Source organism: Sinocyclocheilus anshuiensis, unplaced genomic scaffold, assembly GCF_001515605.1.
Source record: "Sinocyclocheilus anshuiensis isolate Anshui unplaced genomic scaffold, SAMN03320099.WGS_v1.1 scaffold1580, whole genome shotgun sequence".
In the NCBI taxonomy this organism is placed as follows: Eukaryota; Metazoa; Chordata; class Actinopteri; order Cypriniformes; family Cyprinidae; genus Sinocyclocheilus; species Sinocyclocheilus anshuiensis.
This window is the reverse complement of record NW_015557283.1, coordinates 402,819-419,835: the sequence shown is the minus strand read 5'-3', so window position 1 is coordinate 419,835 and position 17,017 is coordinate 402,819. Positions and strand designations below refer to the sequence as shown.

General features: G+C 37.4%; 1 protein-coding gene across 30 annotated transcripts in view; it reads left to right on the top strand.

Moving 5' to 3' along the window:
- The window catches only part of LOC107679075 (receptor-type tyrosine-protein phosphatase S-like), a 249,286-nt gene that overhangs the window by 91,176 nt on the left and 141,093 nt on the right, over positions 1-17,017 (top strand). For all 30 annotated transcript variants that reach the window (XM_016474496.1, XM_016474495.1, XM_016474494.1 and 27 more), the window contains one exon: positions 4,994-5,162. In XM_016474496.1, the coding sequence (XP_016329982.1) occupies positions 5,078-5,162 (85 nt within the window). In that variant the 5' untranslated portion in view covers positions 4,994-5,077. The remainder of the gene's footprint in view (positions 1-4,993; positions 5,163-17,017) is intronic.

The following is a 17,017-nucleotide window of genomic DNA, read 5'->3' as shown; positions in this document are numbered from 1 at the left end:
GAGTTGCGCAAAACCACGTTCATATTCGTGCGATTTTTTGCACAGCTCGTTTCTCAGCAGATTTACCGCTGATTACAGAACCGGCTTTCTGACAAGATGCGCATTAAATATTGCATGCGATTTATCGTGTTTTAAGTTATTTAAGTTATATTTATATTATTAATGATAATTATTATCATAGTTACTACTACTACTACTAATAATAATAATAATAATTATTATTATTATTATTATTATTACATTTATTATTTAACTTTATTATTATTATTATTATTATAATTTGAAAAAAATACTTGTATGTTTTTTTTTGTGACATTTACTCTCTACTAGTGATACTTTAGGGCAGAAAGCAAGGAAAGTAAGTGGTAAAGTATCATTAAATGCTTCCTTTGAGGTAGGAAGTTCCATCAGATCAGTATTGTTTTTGTGTCACAATTAATGCACGTCACCAGTGCTGCAACTTTCCAGGTGCTTGTTATTGGATTTCACAGTGTTTTTCGTATACTTGTTTTAAACAATACAAACTTGGCTTTACTACTGACTTTAAATGTCAGCTATATTGTCAGAACTGAAGTGGAAATGGTGGTTGAATTGTGAAAGCACCTCTGGCTGAATTTGCCGTAGGGACGGACACTTGGCCTCTCTCTGTGCACTATTCAAAATGGCAGCTTGGACAGCAAAGAAAGACAAACATGAACTCAAGCCACCTGGACTACACAGTCAAATCTGGCGCTGACATGAAAGCCAGATGTGTGTGTGCTCGAGCTCTCGCACTTTACGGCTGCGGACAGACACATAAGTGTGTGTGACCGCAGGAGGAGTGTGTGTCCTTGATAATTGGACTGAATCAAGAGCCATTCACAAGGGCCTCTGTTGCCTGTAGCATACGTAGGGAACTGCGCCATTACAAGGGGCTCTTTAAGGGATATTACATTCGCTCGTAAATAGAAATGGCCACGGCATTGTTTTATGAGACCCCTCTGAGGTCTTTTGTCTTGAATCTGGTTTTAAACCATCACGTTTTTAGCACGCGTATAATCAGACGGCCCATTTTACTAGCGAAAAATCAGGACCCTGTGTTCTTTTCCACTTGTTTTTGGAGGTGGTATTGTGCATAATGACATGCTACTCACTTCACAGCGTGCATCACTTTAGCTATAATGTAGACGTGTAATTAGCATTCGTTAGCTTCGAATGCATGTGAAGCTGATAAATCTTCCTTTGTAGCATTCGTTAGCTTCAGAGATTGCAGATTGTGATGTTAGCAGCCCTGTTAGCATGCCATCATCTACAGTATTGAGAGTCAAAGGTGACTAAAGGGGTTAAGAGAGTGTTGCAGACACGTTGTAGCGCGGTGTCTTTGCGATCACACCCGATTGCGCAGTTATCAGCGGTTTGATCTCAATATTGAGGAACGCTCCCTGGGGCGCTTAATTGGGAGTTTTAATTGGACGTACGCCATGGTTTCTTCCCTCACACAGACTCACTGGGGACTCCGAACTGGCTTCCTCCTCTGATTATCCAGCATTAAAAATCACACACACACTGTTGTCCTCCCAGTTGTTATGCATCTGCATCTGTTTCTTTTCTAAGCATCTGCACGGTAGTTCCGTCGTCGGCATGAGCTGCTACCAGATTTTTGCATTCTTGCATCAATCTTTGCAAAAACCAGGATGAACTACTTAACGTACATGCACATAAACTCACAGCACTAGCTGTCTTTCTGTCTTTGTTTCTCGGCACTGCGGATTTCATAATCATGCAAGTGCATTAAATGCAGCATGTGCCTTCCACAGCCACAGTTTGAACTTGGTCGTTGTTTACGACTCTTCTTTAGCGCTCATTTAGAAGATGATGTTTTGATATTTCTGTTCACACGCTAGAACGCAGTTGCGTCTTTGACGTGCTTGCCTCATTTTAACATGCCTATTATTCCTGCGACCGCAGGGCATGCATCTTTTCGTGTACCCCAGTTTGAAATGCCAGATCTTTCAACCTTTCACTCTCTTTTCTGTCTGTTGTCATATCTCTCCGTTTTAGTGCCGGATCCGACATGTTAGCATTAATAATGCATGAAAATGTGCAGGATTAGGAAGCCAGCCAGTCATGAGCGCAGCCCTGATTACATCTGACTGCTGGTGCTCTCCATTAAAAAGAAAACACACACTCATATGGCATATCGCCATTGGCTGGAGGTAGCAAGAAAGATAGGAGATAGAACTGAAGATAAAAGACCTGGGCACACATAAATGCACGTCTCAAGAGCCGCACGACTGACTGTCAGTGGTTGCAATGCTGGTATCCGCAGGCACTGTGTATCCTTGACTCATAATGGCTTGTTTAAAAAAGCCTAGACTATTTGCATGCTTTGGAGTTTGGAGGTGTGGGGTTTCACACCAAAACTGTTTAGTATGTACTGAGTGTGGCACGATTTTGCATCAGTATCCAATGCATGCAACACATTGTTAGGAATGGCATGCCAAACCATAATGGCATGACACAAAAGTTTGTTACCAGTGGTTGAGCGTTTTTGCAGAATCGCTGTGCATGTAGTGTCGCTCCCCAACAAGTCCATAACATTCGCCTCTCCGTACAGCTCAATTATTCATACACACAGGTCCTTGTGCATATTGTATGACGGTGTGGTTGAAATGCGCCTGTTTTCCCAGCCTTTGAGGGCTAGCCAAGGTGGGGAACGTGAATTGAGAGCATTCGATTCGAGAAACACCTATATTCTGGCGTCAGTAGGTTTCATAATCTTTTGCACCAAATTTTGCACCATTGCTAACAAATGCTGCATTCGTGAAATTGAATCGCTTCACACCAAGCATGACACAAATTGTCTGCCTTTGATGAATGCAACATGGTTGCATTTGTTATTAAGGTTGTTTGGGGGGATCCATTGTTTCGTTTTAGCTCATTGTTGCAATGAAACTTCAGACCTTCACGTTCCAGACATGGTAAACAGGAACTGCATTTGGAATCTGATTTGGACAGCCAGCGTAGAGGAGCATCGTAAATCAGGGTGGACATATTCCTCCTGTTTGTCTGAGCATGCCGCGCCTGCCTTGGTCCTATGCTTGTGGCACTCCAGAGATGAATCCCTCGACTGACGTTTTCAATTGTTTATGTGGGGCAGAATTTCAAGTGTCACCATGCAGGTTGACAGGAAACCCCAAGCTGACAAGCCAGCTGTCTTTAGGTCCTCACTCGCGCATTATGACTTCCAGGCTCTCTGGAAATGTAACACTCCACACTAGAGGAGCACAAATAGCGGTGCAGACTGACACTGTGTGTGTGGATGTGATGACTGTGTTATTGTGTTGATCTAAGCAGAAGGACACAATAGACTTATTATGAAAGTCTGAAGAGTCTCACGTGCCCTCTGGGGAGGAGAACAATAGTGGACTGTTGCAGTGCGTTATGTCGGCACCCACAATCATAAATCTTGGCTTCTTGGTGACATTTGACTGTTTAGTTTTCAGTGTTGCTGAAGGGTTACAAAGTGTTTGAGACTTCTCTTTAATTTTTTTAAATCCCATTACATTATTATTGTTATAAATATTATAAATAATACCATAATTACAAATTATTATAATAATATTTGATATAGTATTATAATAATAGTATTTTAAGCAATATTATACAAATATTGTCAGCATTTATTTTTATTGGGAATACATGATATGTCCAAACTATATTGGTTTTTGGCCATTCATTGGACAATTTATATATTTATTTAAAAAAAATTATATTAATCCATTTATCTGTAAGTATTGTATATTTAATTATAAATGTTCATTTCCTTCTTTCACATTTTAAATGACCTTTGCTATAATCTAGCACTCACTTAAAATGAATCCATAAAAAAATATTTATTTTTTTATACTACATTTTGTAATGTGATGCCTAAATTCTATTTCTAATTTATTTATACATTTATCAGTTCATTTTGTCTTTATAATATTTTATACAGTATTAAAAAAATATTGTAATACTTATTTTTATTAAAAAAGCCCCGTGTGTCTGTGACCATATAATTTTTATTTTATTTTATTTTATTTTATTATCCATATTGGGCGATATTGGATATTTAATTATACATGCTCATTTATCGTTTTTTTTTTACATTTAAATTATGTTTGCCATCAAGTTAACCTTTTAAAAAAATATATATATTTGTAATTATTTTATTTAAAATTAATTTACTCATAGCATTTAGTGATTTTGTTTTTTTATATTCTAATTTATTTAGACAAAATATTATAGACTTTTAATATCAGCCATTTGAAGGCCCGTTTAGTAGTTGCTTGACTTCCACTGTTGGTCCTCCACCAGATCCCCAGGGCACAAATTTAAAAAGTGCCAGCTTATACTGTGTCTTGTTTGAACACCCTTATTGAGTCACACAGGCCTGGAGGTTCATCTACAGATGCCACAGTCACTCTTTACAGAGTCTCATCGCTTCATGTCAACATCTCTTTCATTCTCAACGTGAGCAAGTGCTTCCGAAAGCAACTACACGTGTTTGCGCGTCTCTCTCTTTGCGCCATCTTGCCATCTGATGTTCTTGCCATCTTTAATTAAATGGTGTACAAGCACGTTCGCCGGGTTTCCGCCCCGTATGTGTGAGAAACACAGCAACCCGCGAGTCGACTCCCGAGGCAGGGAGCGGTGACGGGGGGATTAATCGCAATTTGGCTAAAACAAAGAGACGCCGTCTGAAATATTGATGAGTGTCTTGGTAATTACAAGATGGGCAGATAAGTAAATAACGACGAGATCCAGCGATAAAGACTGACTAATTATGAGTTGTGTAAAACTGTAATTGGGAGTCTGAGGGAATGTGAACAGGCTCAAACTGAGCGTTCTGGTAAAGTGTGTGAATGAACTTGATGGTTGACTGGTGAAACAATGTTAACATACTCATGTTTATCTCACCTGTCAGTGAGTACCATTACTTATAAGGATTCTCCTGTTTTCTCTCCTCCAGAGTGCCAAACGTCCAGTGTGCCGACCCTTCGTCTCCAGCCTGTGGGGCCACGGCTCTCCAGACAGGTCAGAGGTCATCTACGACATGACGCCAGCCAGCCACCTGCCCATCCTGCTCTCCCTGAGCGCCCTGCTGCTGTCTCCGCTGCTCACCGGCTCCTTGGCCTTATGTAAGACCAAACTAAGATGAAACTTGAGTTTAAGAGTCAAGTTTAAGTCTCAAGTGTGTCAAAAGTCTAGAATAGACACAGTTGTTTTTTTCTAGAATTAAGAGTAAGTGGCATGCAAATGTTAAGACTTCAAGATTCAGTGGTTAAGGGTGGCCATTTTGGGTCAGCATCTACGTATTCCCTTTACAGGCCAAATATTGGCTGATTCAGTGGTTGAGGGCGCTCATTTTGGTTTGACATTGACATATTTCCTTTACAGGCCAAATATTGGCTGATTCAATGGTTGAGGGCACTCATTTTGGTTCGACATTGACATATTCCCTTTACAGGCCAAATATTGGCTGATTCAATGGTTGAGGGCAGTTATTTTGGTTTGACATCGACGTATTACCATTGTAGACCCAATATTGTCTGATTCAGTGGTGGAGAGCAGCCATTTTGGGTCGTCATCGAAGTATTACCATTGCAGACCCAGTATTGGCTGATTCAGTGGATGAAGGTGGCCGTTTTGTGTCAATATTGACGTATTACCATTGCAGGCCCAATAATGGCCAAATCAGTGGTTGAGGGTGGCCAATTTCGATCGACATCGACATATTACTTTTGCAGGCCCAATATTGGCTGATTCAATGGTTACGGCCATTTTGTGTCAATATTTACGTATTTCAATTGCAGACCCAATATTGGCTGATTCAGTGGTTGAAGGGTCAATATCATTGTCCTGGATTCTCGTAACTATTACGTAACTATTAAACAGTAGGACTATTCTTATGAGCAGTTGTGAGAAGTTCTGTCATGGCAGAGCGGCAGGTTTAATATTTGAAAGAAACCTTTTGTTTGAGACAAATCTTGAGACTAAGACTAAACTTAAGCTTTTCTTAACATTGGCGATGGTTCTTGATGGTCAACTAGTTGATTAACCTTCTTTCCAGTCGATAAAGAAATTTGACTTTTTGCATTGGTATACTTGTGTAAACTTTCAGAACTTTTGTTTGCGACAGTTTTTAAAATTAAGAACTCAAGCTTTACTGACCTGCAAGTTAATTAGGAAATTCAATAATACTTTTTTTTTTTTTGTATTAGTTTTGATACTTTTAGTGACGTCAGTTTTAATTAACTGTAATTTAATTAGTTTTATCTATTCAATGGTTTACATGATTAAATCCTCTCAGAAAACGTGTATTCTTTAGGTCAAATGAACCCAAAACTAAGCTAATTAGGCTATACAGGACTTGTTTAAACTGATTAGTCAGCTAGTCATCCAGCCAAACCGACTATTAGATTTTGAAAGTCTGTGGTTTTGCACATTCAGACTTAAGGCTTCATAATCATCTAAAACAAAACTCTGTGTGGGTTTAAGGATCTCCCCGTACACGCAGAGACATGAAGTGCGAGATCACTGTTTATCGGATTATTTCGTCTCTTATTTCCGCGTGTATATCTCTTCATCAGGCCGTCCGCTGTACTCTCACAGGCTCTGATCGCTAATTACTGTCTCGTCAGGTTGTCGTACAGCACAGCCGGCTGAACGGGGGACATTTTGTTGTTATTCTTTTGTCATTTTCAGTGTTGGAGAAAGTAGTTTTTACTTTTAAGTAGAAAGTAGTATTACTTTTAGTTGAAAGTAATTTTGGAAGGTTTGCTGCAAAGCGAAAGATGATATGCTACTATTTTGGAGAAAAAAACGTTAGCATTTAGATGTTAAAAGTTAGCAGTTAGCGACAGTTACATGTAAAATTATAAATAAAAATAACTGAATCAATCAAATGAACAGTTATAACTGTTCGCTGTTAAACCTAATGCTTTGTATGAGAGTTTGGAAACTGTCAAGCGACTCGTTTTGGAAAGGAGTTAGCACTTAGCTGCTAAAAGTTAGCAGTTAGCGACAGCTGCACTTAAAGTTATAAAGAAGCTTTTTTGACTGACTGATTAAATGATCTTTTAGCTGTCTAATATTAGATCTAATGCTTCATATGAGAATTAAGGAACAGTCAAGCTAGTCGTTTGGGAAAGCAGTTAGCGCTTAGATGGTAAAAGTTAGCACTAGCACTTAGTGACAGTTGCACTTAAAGTTACAAATAAAAAGAACATTTTTAACTGATTAAAACTACAAAATCAGATTTTCTAATGAAATTTTAGGATGGTATAATAATTGCATCAGCTAGCATTGTGCTACAGCTATGTTGCAATGCAACATGACATTAAAACTGCATGTTTTCATGCTACACTGCTACTAATTTGACAATGTTGCTTGTTTCTAGTTAAGCAAGTATCATCCCAGAGATAAATCAATTATCACATTTGTTTTTCTTCTTATTCTTCTTATTATATTATTTTCTGAATAGCTCGTTTTGCTCAGAAAGGCATCCAATTGTGGATGTAAATTGTGTTGCAATCTGTGTCGTATTGACTTTAAGTGGTTTTTGTTCTTAAGAACACCTGTTTAAATGCGCCGTTTGGCCCACACACGCCGTCCAGGTGGATTTGTGATCGTGGTGTCGTACAGCTGCGCCGCACACAGGCTTTTACTTACACACACACACACACAAAGCGAGTGGATGTCACCTCTGCGAGAGGTTGCCAACTGCATGATGTCATCCTCACCGCCTCCCTCTTGCTCGCTCATGCACTCATAAATCAACATGAGGAGGAGACGTTTTTAATCAAAAAGAAAAAAGGGCTGTGAATAAAGCTGGCCTGTGGTAGTAGAGCTGGAGGCTTGTGTGTGTGTGTGTGTGTGTGTGTGTGTGTGTGTGTGTGTGTGTGTGTGTGTGTGTGTGTGCACGTGCATGTGCGTGAATGCAAATGTTATGTTGTATATACATTTTTTGTAAAAAAACTCAATAAATAAATACAATTGTAAAAACTAAACATATTCATATATGTCCTTATGTATAATATTTATAGATGTATGTAAATGTTGCATTTATTTATAATTCATTTGTTTTATAATTTTATTACTTACAATAAAATATTAAATGAAAATAAAATATATTTCTTGATGTATTTGTATGTAAATGTTCATTTTATTATTAGTTTTATAATTGCTTTATTATGCAGAATATTGTTTTATTATATAGAATATAATATACAATAAAAATATAAAAGTAATTAAATACATAAATACTTTTTTATGACTATAAAGACAAATGCATGTAATTGTGTAGTGACCAAAAAAATCTAAATTATTTGTATTTGTTTTTATAGCTAAAATTAAAGCTCTTGTAATTTAGCTTCAAAATAACATTTTATAACAATAAGCTTTTATATATATTAACAAGCTTTTTGACCAGAAATGTTTTCTGTGATCATGCAAAAAATGGTCCAGTGTGTCCAAACTTTTGACTGGTATTGTATGTATTAGCATTATTTCAACCACGCACTCTTTAATTCATATCCTTCAATTTGGAATGAGGCGTCAGATGAGGGTCTGCTTTCCCACAATCCTCCACACGAGCTCTAAAAACAGTTCATTTAGCCTGGGTGTGCCTCTGTCTGACCACAAAACACCCAATCTGAACCTCTCGAACCCCCCTGAAAAACCTCCAGACACCCTGTCCAGCGCCGCGCTGACCGGACCAAAATCGTGTCGAAACTGTACACCGCAATCTGCACAATACTGTGGTCCCATGTAGCGCCATAAAAATCACTTTGTGTTTCTGCAGCCTCAGAGTATTATTGCTCAATAACACAGGCCTGTGTTATTCTTCCATTTCTAGTGTTTATGTTCGGACTGTGGCCGTCGCTATATTAGGAATCGCGCCAAAGGTCCGTTTGTTGTCGTTCCTCAGACCGGCGCTCATTATGTCGCGATTTTTCGGGAAGCGGCGTGCCGTAGCGTTTAGCAATCTCTTTAAGTATCTGTGTGCTGTCCTCGCCCTTGCCATCTCCTCTCCGCTTTGATTGACTCGGGCAGAAAGTGACGCGAGCAATTTCAATCATTTATTTTCCCTTTGAAGCTTCCAAGTGAGAGATTTCAGGCCCCTGAGGAAAAGAAACCCACCTTAGTCTTGTCTCTTTAAAGTTATCAGCTAAAAGGCTCGAATGTCCCTCATTACCTGCTTCGTACAGTGCTGCGTTTAACCTCCCTGACGCAGCTCGATTGCTTAAGTAAAGTTCTGATGCTTATGGCTCGGGGCGGCATCCGTCTGCAGACCACGCCGAGGCTTTTTCAGGTTGCTTGTTAAAGGGCTAGTTTACCGAAAATAAGAAATCCCTTCACCCTAATGGCGTTCTATCGTTGAGCACCAAAAGAGAAGTTTCGATAAATGTTCACGCTGCTCCTTTCCAAGAATTGTGACTAGGGCATGTCAGTGACAAAAAAATCAGCAGAAAGCTTGCCTGAATGACTCGTGCGAAGTCTTTGCATGCAAAATATGTTGACATTTATTTATTAGCTTTATTAAAGCAATTATCGTTGTAATTAAATTTGTTGGTGCTCCAAGTTTTTTGCATGTCAGGTTTGAATATGCAAAAGTATAAATTATATTTCATGTTTATGAAAGAAAAGACTTCAGTTTCTTCCTGTTTCTCACACAAATCTACCGTATGACTTAAGAAGACTTGGAATGTAGAGCACAAATATTTTTTTCTTTTGTAGAGCACAAAAAGATATGTTTTGGCAAATGTTCATGCTACTACTTTCCAATAATTGTGACTAGGGCATGTCAAGCTCAAGAAACAACAAAAAGCACCTGAAAACTTGTCTGTATTGACTTGGTGCAGATTTCCACTATTTCTCGTGTTAAGATTAAATATACAAAAGTACAAATATTTCAGATTTACGAAAGAAAAGACTTACATTTCTTCCTATTTCTCACGCAGATGTGAGAAGTAAGCTCAAGAAACAGCAAAAAAGCACCATACAAGTAGTCCATGTGATTTATGTGATTAATTCTTTATTTAAGTCTTTGTGTGCAAACTTTAGTCAAATTTGTGAGGTTATTTGCCTTATTAAAGGAAATAACATTGTAATTAAAAACGTTGTTGCTCCAGAATAGACGCTAAATGTGAAGATTTTGTGCCATTTCTCGCATCACGCATCGTAAAAGTTGTCCCTATGACTTGTGAGATGTATTTCAAGTCTTTACTTGGAAAATAAGGCAAAACTTATTGTTTTTCTTTATTAATGCAAATAATATCTTAATTAAATATGTGCCACTCCAGATTGGACGTTTGTAGTGCAGAATTCCGCTGTTTCTCACATGTCAAGTTTAAATATGTGGAAGTACAAATGAGATTTCAGATTTACTACATAAAGGACCTTAATCGTTTACCTGTTTTTCACTCAAATCTATCGTACGACTTTGGGAGACTTGTAATATGTGACCCTGGACCACAAAACCAGTCATAAGGGTCAATTTTTCGAAATTGAGATTTATACATCATCTGAAAGATGAATAAATAATCTTTCCATTGATGTGTGGTTTGTTAGGATAGGACAATATTTGGTTGAGATACAACTATTTGAAAATCTGGAATCTGAGGGTGCAAAAAAATCTAAATATTGAGAAAATCATCTTTAAAGTTGTCCAAATTAAGTTCTTAGCAATGCATATTACTAATCAAAAATTAAGTTTTGATATATTTACGGTAGGAAATTTACAAAATATCTTCATGGAACATGATCTTTACTTAATATCCTAATGATTTTTGGCATAAAAGAAAAATCAATAATTTTGACCCATACAATGTATTGTTGGCTATTGCTACAAATATACCCCAGCGACTTAAGACTGCTTTTGTGCTCCAGGGTCACATATGATGCACAAGTTGTATGGACTAGCGTTATGGTACTTTTTTGGAGCTTGACAGCCCCTGATCACTATAGGCTTTCATTGTATGGAAAAGAGCAGCTTGAACATTCGTCAAAATATCTACAGATGAAAGTAAGTCAGACATGTTTGGAAATAACAGTATTTCCATCTCTTTAAAGTCCTGCAGTAGTTCATTTGACCAGCAGATGGCGCGTCGGTGGATCGCGTCACCTCCACCTGCTGTATCTATAGACACACAAACACACACTTTCCTGGGCAGCCCAGATTAATCATGAAGCAGATTATTAGCAGGCTCGGATTTACTGAATGTCAAAAATGATTATTGCATGTCACCTTCGTGATCCCACATCGCTGGCTGAGACCGTTACTCGAGTCCCATCAGCCCTTGCATCGATAGATTAAAAAGGCACTTTCCTTTTTAACTCCACGATCAATTTGTGAGCAAATCCGGAGACTGTATGAGTAGGAATACATAGTTTACAGATACCCAAGTGGCCTGTGATTGCATGATTGCATTACATGTGCTAAAGGGAATATTTGATGATTTTGTTTATTTGATCTAGTGACGCTTGTTTTAGTTTGTTTATTGTTCTCATTTGCATAATTGATGTCACGGCTACAATTAAAAGCGGTCAGCCGTTGAATTCAAGCCTGACTGACATAATGGTGTTGTTTGTGTTGTCTTTTTCTCAGCTAGCGACGTGTTTCATCCATAGTGAGATGTTTATTCACCATTATTTGGGCTTTTGGGGATTATAGTATTTGGGGATTTTTTCGTACAGCTTTATCTAATCTTTGTTAAATGACTCTAAACACTCATTTGAGATTCCCACGGCCTGCGCCGTCCACTCCGAGGACTTTAACCCTCGAGCGATCGCAGGTGTCCGTTTTTACGAGGCCTGTCAACAAGTACCAATCGCCCGAGGACGCTGCAAATCACATTAGATTGTTGCAATTTCCTCCTCATCTCAGTGGCCCGGCCGTTGCAAAATTGGCCTTATTGTTAAACTTAATTTCCTAAAGCTCTCGGTAGACTTTGACTTGCTCACCCCGCACCTGCTAAAGATTTCCTTATCCAGAAACAAGCGGCTCATTGGGGTCAGCTTGGAGTATCATAATCAGTGGTAATTGTAGTAATATGACAGGAGGATTGTGGGAAGAAGACAAATCAAGTGTCTTCCTGTTTTTGATAGTTTGTGTGTGATAGTTAGAGTATCTTTATGAGCTTTTACGTTCATTTAAGTCCTTATGATTCTCTTAAAATGTGAACAGATGCACAGACATTTGAATTCTGATGAGCTGATAATAATGCATTTTATTATTGTTTAAACCTAGAATCATTTTTTATTTATATTTCTACTTTTTTCAGGAAAAATCTGAGAACTAATTGTTACTATTTGCTCTCCACTTAATCTCATTGCTGTCTATGAGAAATAGTTCAGATGTTAAAGAGATTTCAGTTGTTTTAATTTTTTTATTAATGTTGTTTAATTCTGAGCCAATAATATTAATATTTTATTATTAAGCAAACATTTTATTATATCTATATTTTTTTTTAATTATAAATCTATAAATTATAAATAAAATAGATGAGATATAATTTTTTCCCCCAAATAAAATTTTGATAAGCCAGTATTAATAATAATTATTATTATATATTTTTTATTTCTATTTTTTTTTTTTTTAATGTCTCCATCTCAATGTTGGCTAGAATAAATAATTGAGATTTTAGTTGTTGTTTTTTTGTTTTTATTCTGATAAGCTGAAAATAATAATTATTATTTATTATTTTTTAAGTTATTTATTTTCCCAAAGATGATCAAATGTAATTAATGTTAATTATATTAAGAGATTTAATTTTTCTGATAGTACATTTTTATTTAAAAAAATGTAGAAGAAAAATCTGAGAAAAATGTTGTTGTTATTAATAATAATAATAATAATAATAAAACATATTTTGATTATTGTAACTTTAAGTTTATGTTTTTAGGAAAGAATCTGAGAAGCAAATGTCCTCCTTTGTTCCCCACTTAATCTCTGTGTGTACAAGAAATAGAGATGGTAAAGAGATCTTAACTGAGACTTTTATTATTATTATTATTAAATTTTTTTTTTTTTATTCCTAGTTTCAAGTCTGAGAAGTCATTATATTGCAGACACCGGTGTGTTTTGCCCAAATGCCGTTGTCATGCTCTGCAGTATAAGATCTAAGTGACCCGCTAAGCTCTAATAATGACCTCACAAAAACATCTGCACAAAAACCACATATGACCTTTCCTGCCATCTGTTTAGAAATCTCCCCTGAGTCGATTTCGTTGCTCACAGATGCTCCACAACTGTATTTTTGAGTTATGATTTGCATTACCCCATATAACTAGATATTTATCATTTTTTCTGTCCTTTTATCGTTCCTCCACGCAGCGGTCAATTATCCGGAGAAAGAGAAATGCTCGGCTCGCGTGTTTCCATAGCAATGGCCCGGTCAGAAGTCAGATCTGTTGACTGATTGGCATGTTGGTTTCATGTGGCCAGAGAGAGAGAAAAAGTCCAATTGGGAGGATGAAGCGCGGTCGGCCGAGGCCCACTGAGACCAAACGAGAAGCAGTCGAGCACACGGCCACAAATCTCTGTGTTCAAGCAGCCGAAGCTAAACCTGAGACGCAGTTCTTTTCCTCTGGCCTCTGGCCGACACTCAGGACTTTCTCGTTACAAACGCACATCGGTTAAAGGTATAGTTCACCCAAAAAAAACAATTTCCTGTTAATTTACTCACCCTCAAGGCATCCAAGATGTAGGTGAGTTTTTTTCTCCAGTAGAACAGTAAAGAAGATTTTTAGCTGAAACCGTGCTCTTTAGTGATTCATAAAATGCAAGTCAGTGGCTACCGTCACTTTGAAAGTCAGAAAAGCACATATGAAATTAATCCCAGTGTCTCCTGACAATATATTGAGGTCTTATGAAGTGAAACGATCAGTCTGTGCAAGAAACTGAACATTATTTACAACATTATTACCTGCAATCCAGAGCCTCAGACAAACGGTCCAGAGTGATGTCCGGTATGTAAACAAATCATGATTCTTTTGAATCGGTTCTTTTTAGTGAACTAGATGAACCAGTTCACCAAATCGGACTGAAGTGTCTGAAACAGTTCTCGGCTCGAGCAGCACAGATCTAAAAGTTACTATGGCTGGATCTGGAATCGATTCTGAGCTTAGTTTTTAACAGCAGATGGCACTGCGTGCTTTAGAAATATCCGTATTCTGCTTGCTTCCATTTCCTTACACACGCACCACTTGAACCTGAAATAATTGTTCATAAAGTTCGAAAAGGTTGAAGCGATTTACAAGGGTGTTCACAGTGGGCTGTGTTTACGTTAATCTCACATCATAAAAGCATAAAAGCCGATGTGCGAGTACATTTAACAACTTACATTACTCAGCCAAACGCATAAGCGCTCTTCTTCGTGAGCATTTGAGTGTGCGGTTAAAAACTAGCCTAGAGCGCCATCTGCTGTTAAAAACTAAGCTCAGAATCGATTCAAGAGAGAATCACGATGCATTCTGAAAATCTCAGAATCGATCCACGAAACGCGATGCATCGATTTACTGTCCCAGCCCTACAAGTTACTAAATCAAAACTCACTTTCAGATGCCTGACAGTCACTCCGACTGGAAATGAGCCGAAATTGCGGCATATCTGATCTTGTGATGAATGAACCGATTCAACGCTCGATTCTGAGCTTAGTTTTTAACAGCAGATGGCACTGCGTGCTTTAGAAATATCCGTATTCTGCTTGCTTCCATTTCCTTACACACGCACCACTTGAACCTGAAATAATTGTTCATAAAGTTCGAAAAGGTTGAAGCAAATTACAAGGATGTTCACAGTGGGCTGTGTTTACATTAATCTCACATCATAAAATCATAAAAGCCGATGTGCAAGTACATTTAACCACTTACATTACTGTGTGTACTTACATTACCGAATGCACAAGCGCTCCTTTTCATGAGCATTTGAGTGTGCGTTTAAAAACTAGCCTAGAGCGCCATCTGCTGTTAAGAACTAAGCTCAGAATCGATTCGAGAGAGAATCACGATGCATTCTGAAAATCTCAGAATCGATCCACGAAACGCGATGCATCGATTTACTGTCCCAGCCCTACAAGTTACTAAATCAAAACTCACTTTCAGATGCCTGACAGTCACTCCGACTGGAAATGAGCCGAAATTGCGGCATATCTGATCTTGTGATGAATGAACCGATTCAACGCTCCAGCTCCTCTAACAGTCACTGAATTGAGGAAACAGTTCGACTCGGACTGAAGACCGATGAGCCGCTGATATGCGCATACATGAACCGAACACTTGAATGAAGGGGTCAAATGAACGTTTTTTTGTTTTCTCAGTGTTTATGTAAAAAGGTGAGCTGATGAAGACTAGTTAATTCACTTTATGTGCTTTAGACACGTAAAACAACCACGCTTCACATCATTATTGGGTGCTTTAATAATGTAATTGTGTATGCATTATATGATTGCGTGATTATATAAACAAACTAGTGAACAGAACCAGTTAATTGAATTGAACTGTCTGAAAGAACCAGTTCGTGGAAAATAATTGTTTGCCTGAAGCTCTGGATCAGTTTCTTGCACAGACTGATCGTTTCGCTTCATAAGACCTCAATATATCGTCAGGAGCCACGGGTATTCATTTCGTGTTGTCTGTATATTCTCAAAAAGTCAGTAGCCACTGACTTGCATTTTATGAATCACCAAGGACCACGGTTTCAGCTAAAAATCTTCTTTACTGTTCTGCTGAAGAAAAAAAGTCATCCTGAATGGCCTGAGGGGGAGTAAATTAATAGCAAATGTTCATGTTCTGGGTGATCAATCCCTCCACAAGACCCTCTTTTGTCTTTTTGAGGTTGCTGTAAATATGAAGATGATCGCAAGGACCTTGTTGGCGTATATGATTGTGTTCAAAACCCCGGTCTTGTTATCATAAGAGCAGGTGCTTGACTTGTATGTAGATGCTGGTTTAGAGCGTAAACGTCGCAGATGTTTACCTGAACATGTTGCTCACATTGATTTCTCAAATTACAGCCACTCAGGACATTATCCAGCACCGGGATCCCCCATAATTGGCTCTTTCAGAGCTAAAGTGCGTGTGATACCAAAATGTTCCTCTTTACCCTTTCAGATAAGCCTCAATCAGCAGTTGAAAGGTGACTATTTTAAAACAAGATGGGCGACAAGTGATGCTCTCTCCGCTTTCCTAAATGCTGCTGATGGGCTGCCATTTTTTGCGCCTGCATTTTTCTAATTCTCAGCATAATGGAGCTCTCTCTTTTTTTTAAATATAAGCCCCAAAAGGTTTTTTTCTCCGTTGATTATGGTGTTAGTCATCTAACTGCGTCTGTGACCCCAAGCCTCCTATTATAGGAGTCTCTCCAAATGGAGGCGGCACAAACATTGGAAGCGTTTCGAAAGTCTTGCAGCTGTTAATGCAAGAAAAACATGGGGAGAAAGACAAGTATGTTTTTCCTCTGTTACGATAAATTATTGATAACATATCTGCCATAAAATGAAAATAAATAATATGTGTATATATATATGTAATTTTTATTCATATTTAAAATATACATAAATACAGAAACATAAAATATAATAAATAAATATCTAAAATGTATACCTTTTCTAAGAAAAATATTAAAATGCAATAATAAAAAGAATAAAATGTGGTTGATATTAAAAATCTATACTTTTTTTGTAAAAGTTACCTGCTATTGTATTATTTTATTATAATTTATTATTTTATTTATATATGTTTACATTATAAATATACACACACACACACACACACACACACACACAATAACATTATAATTAATATAATAAGATTAATATAATATTATTTTTTTTAGGAAAAAGTACAGATTTAAGGTGTAAAAAGTTACCTCATGTATTACAATATAAATTTAATTATTTTATTATTCTTATTTTATATTTAATAAAAAATATTATATTATTTATTATTGAATATATAATTTGATTTTTAACCAATAATCGTAATGAAATGT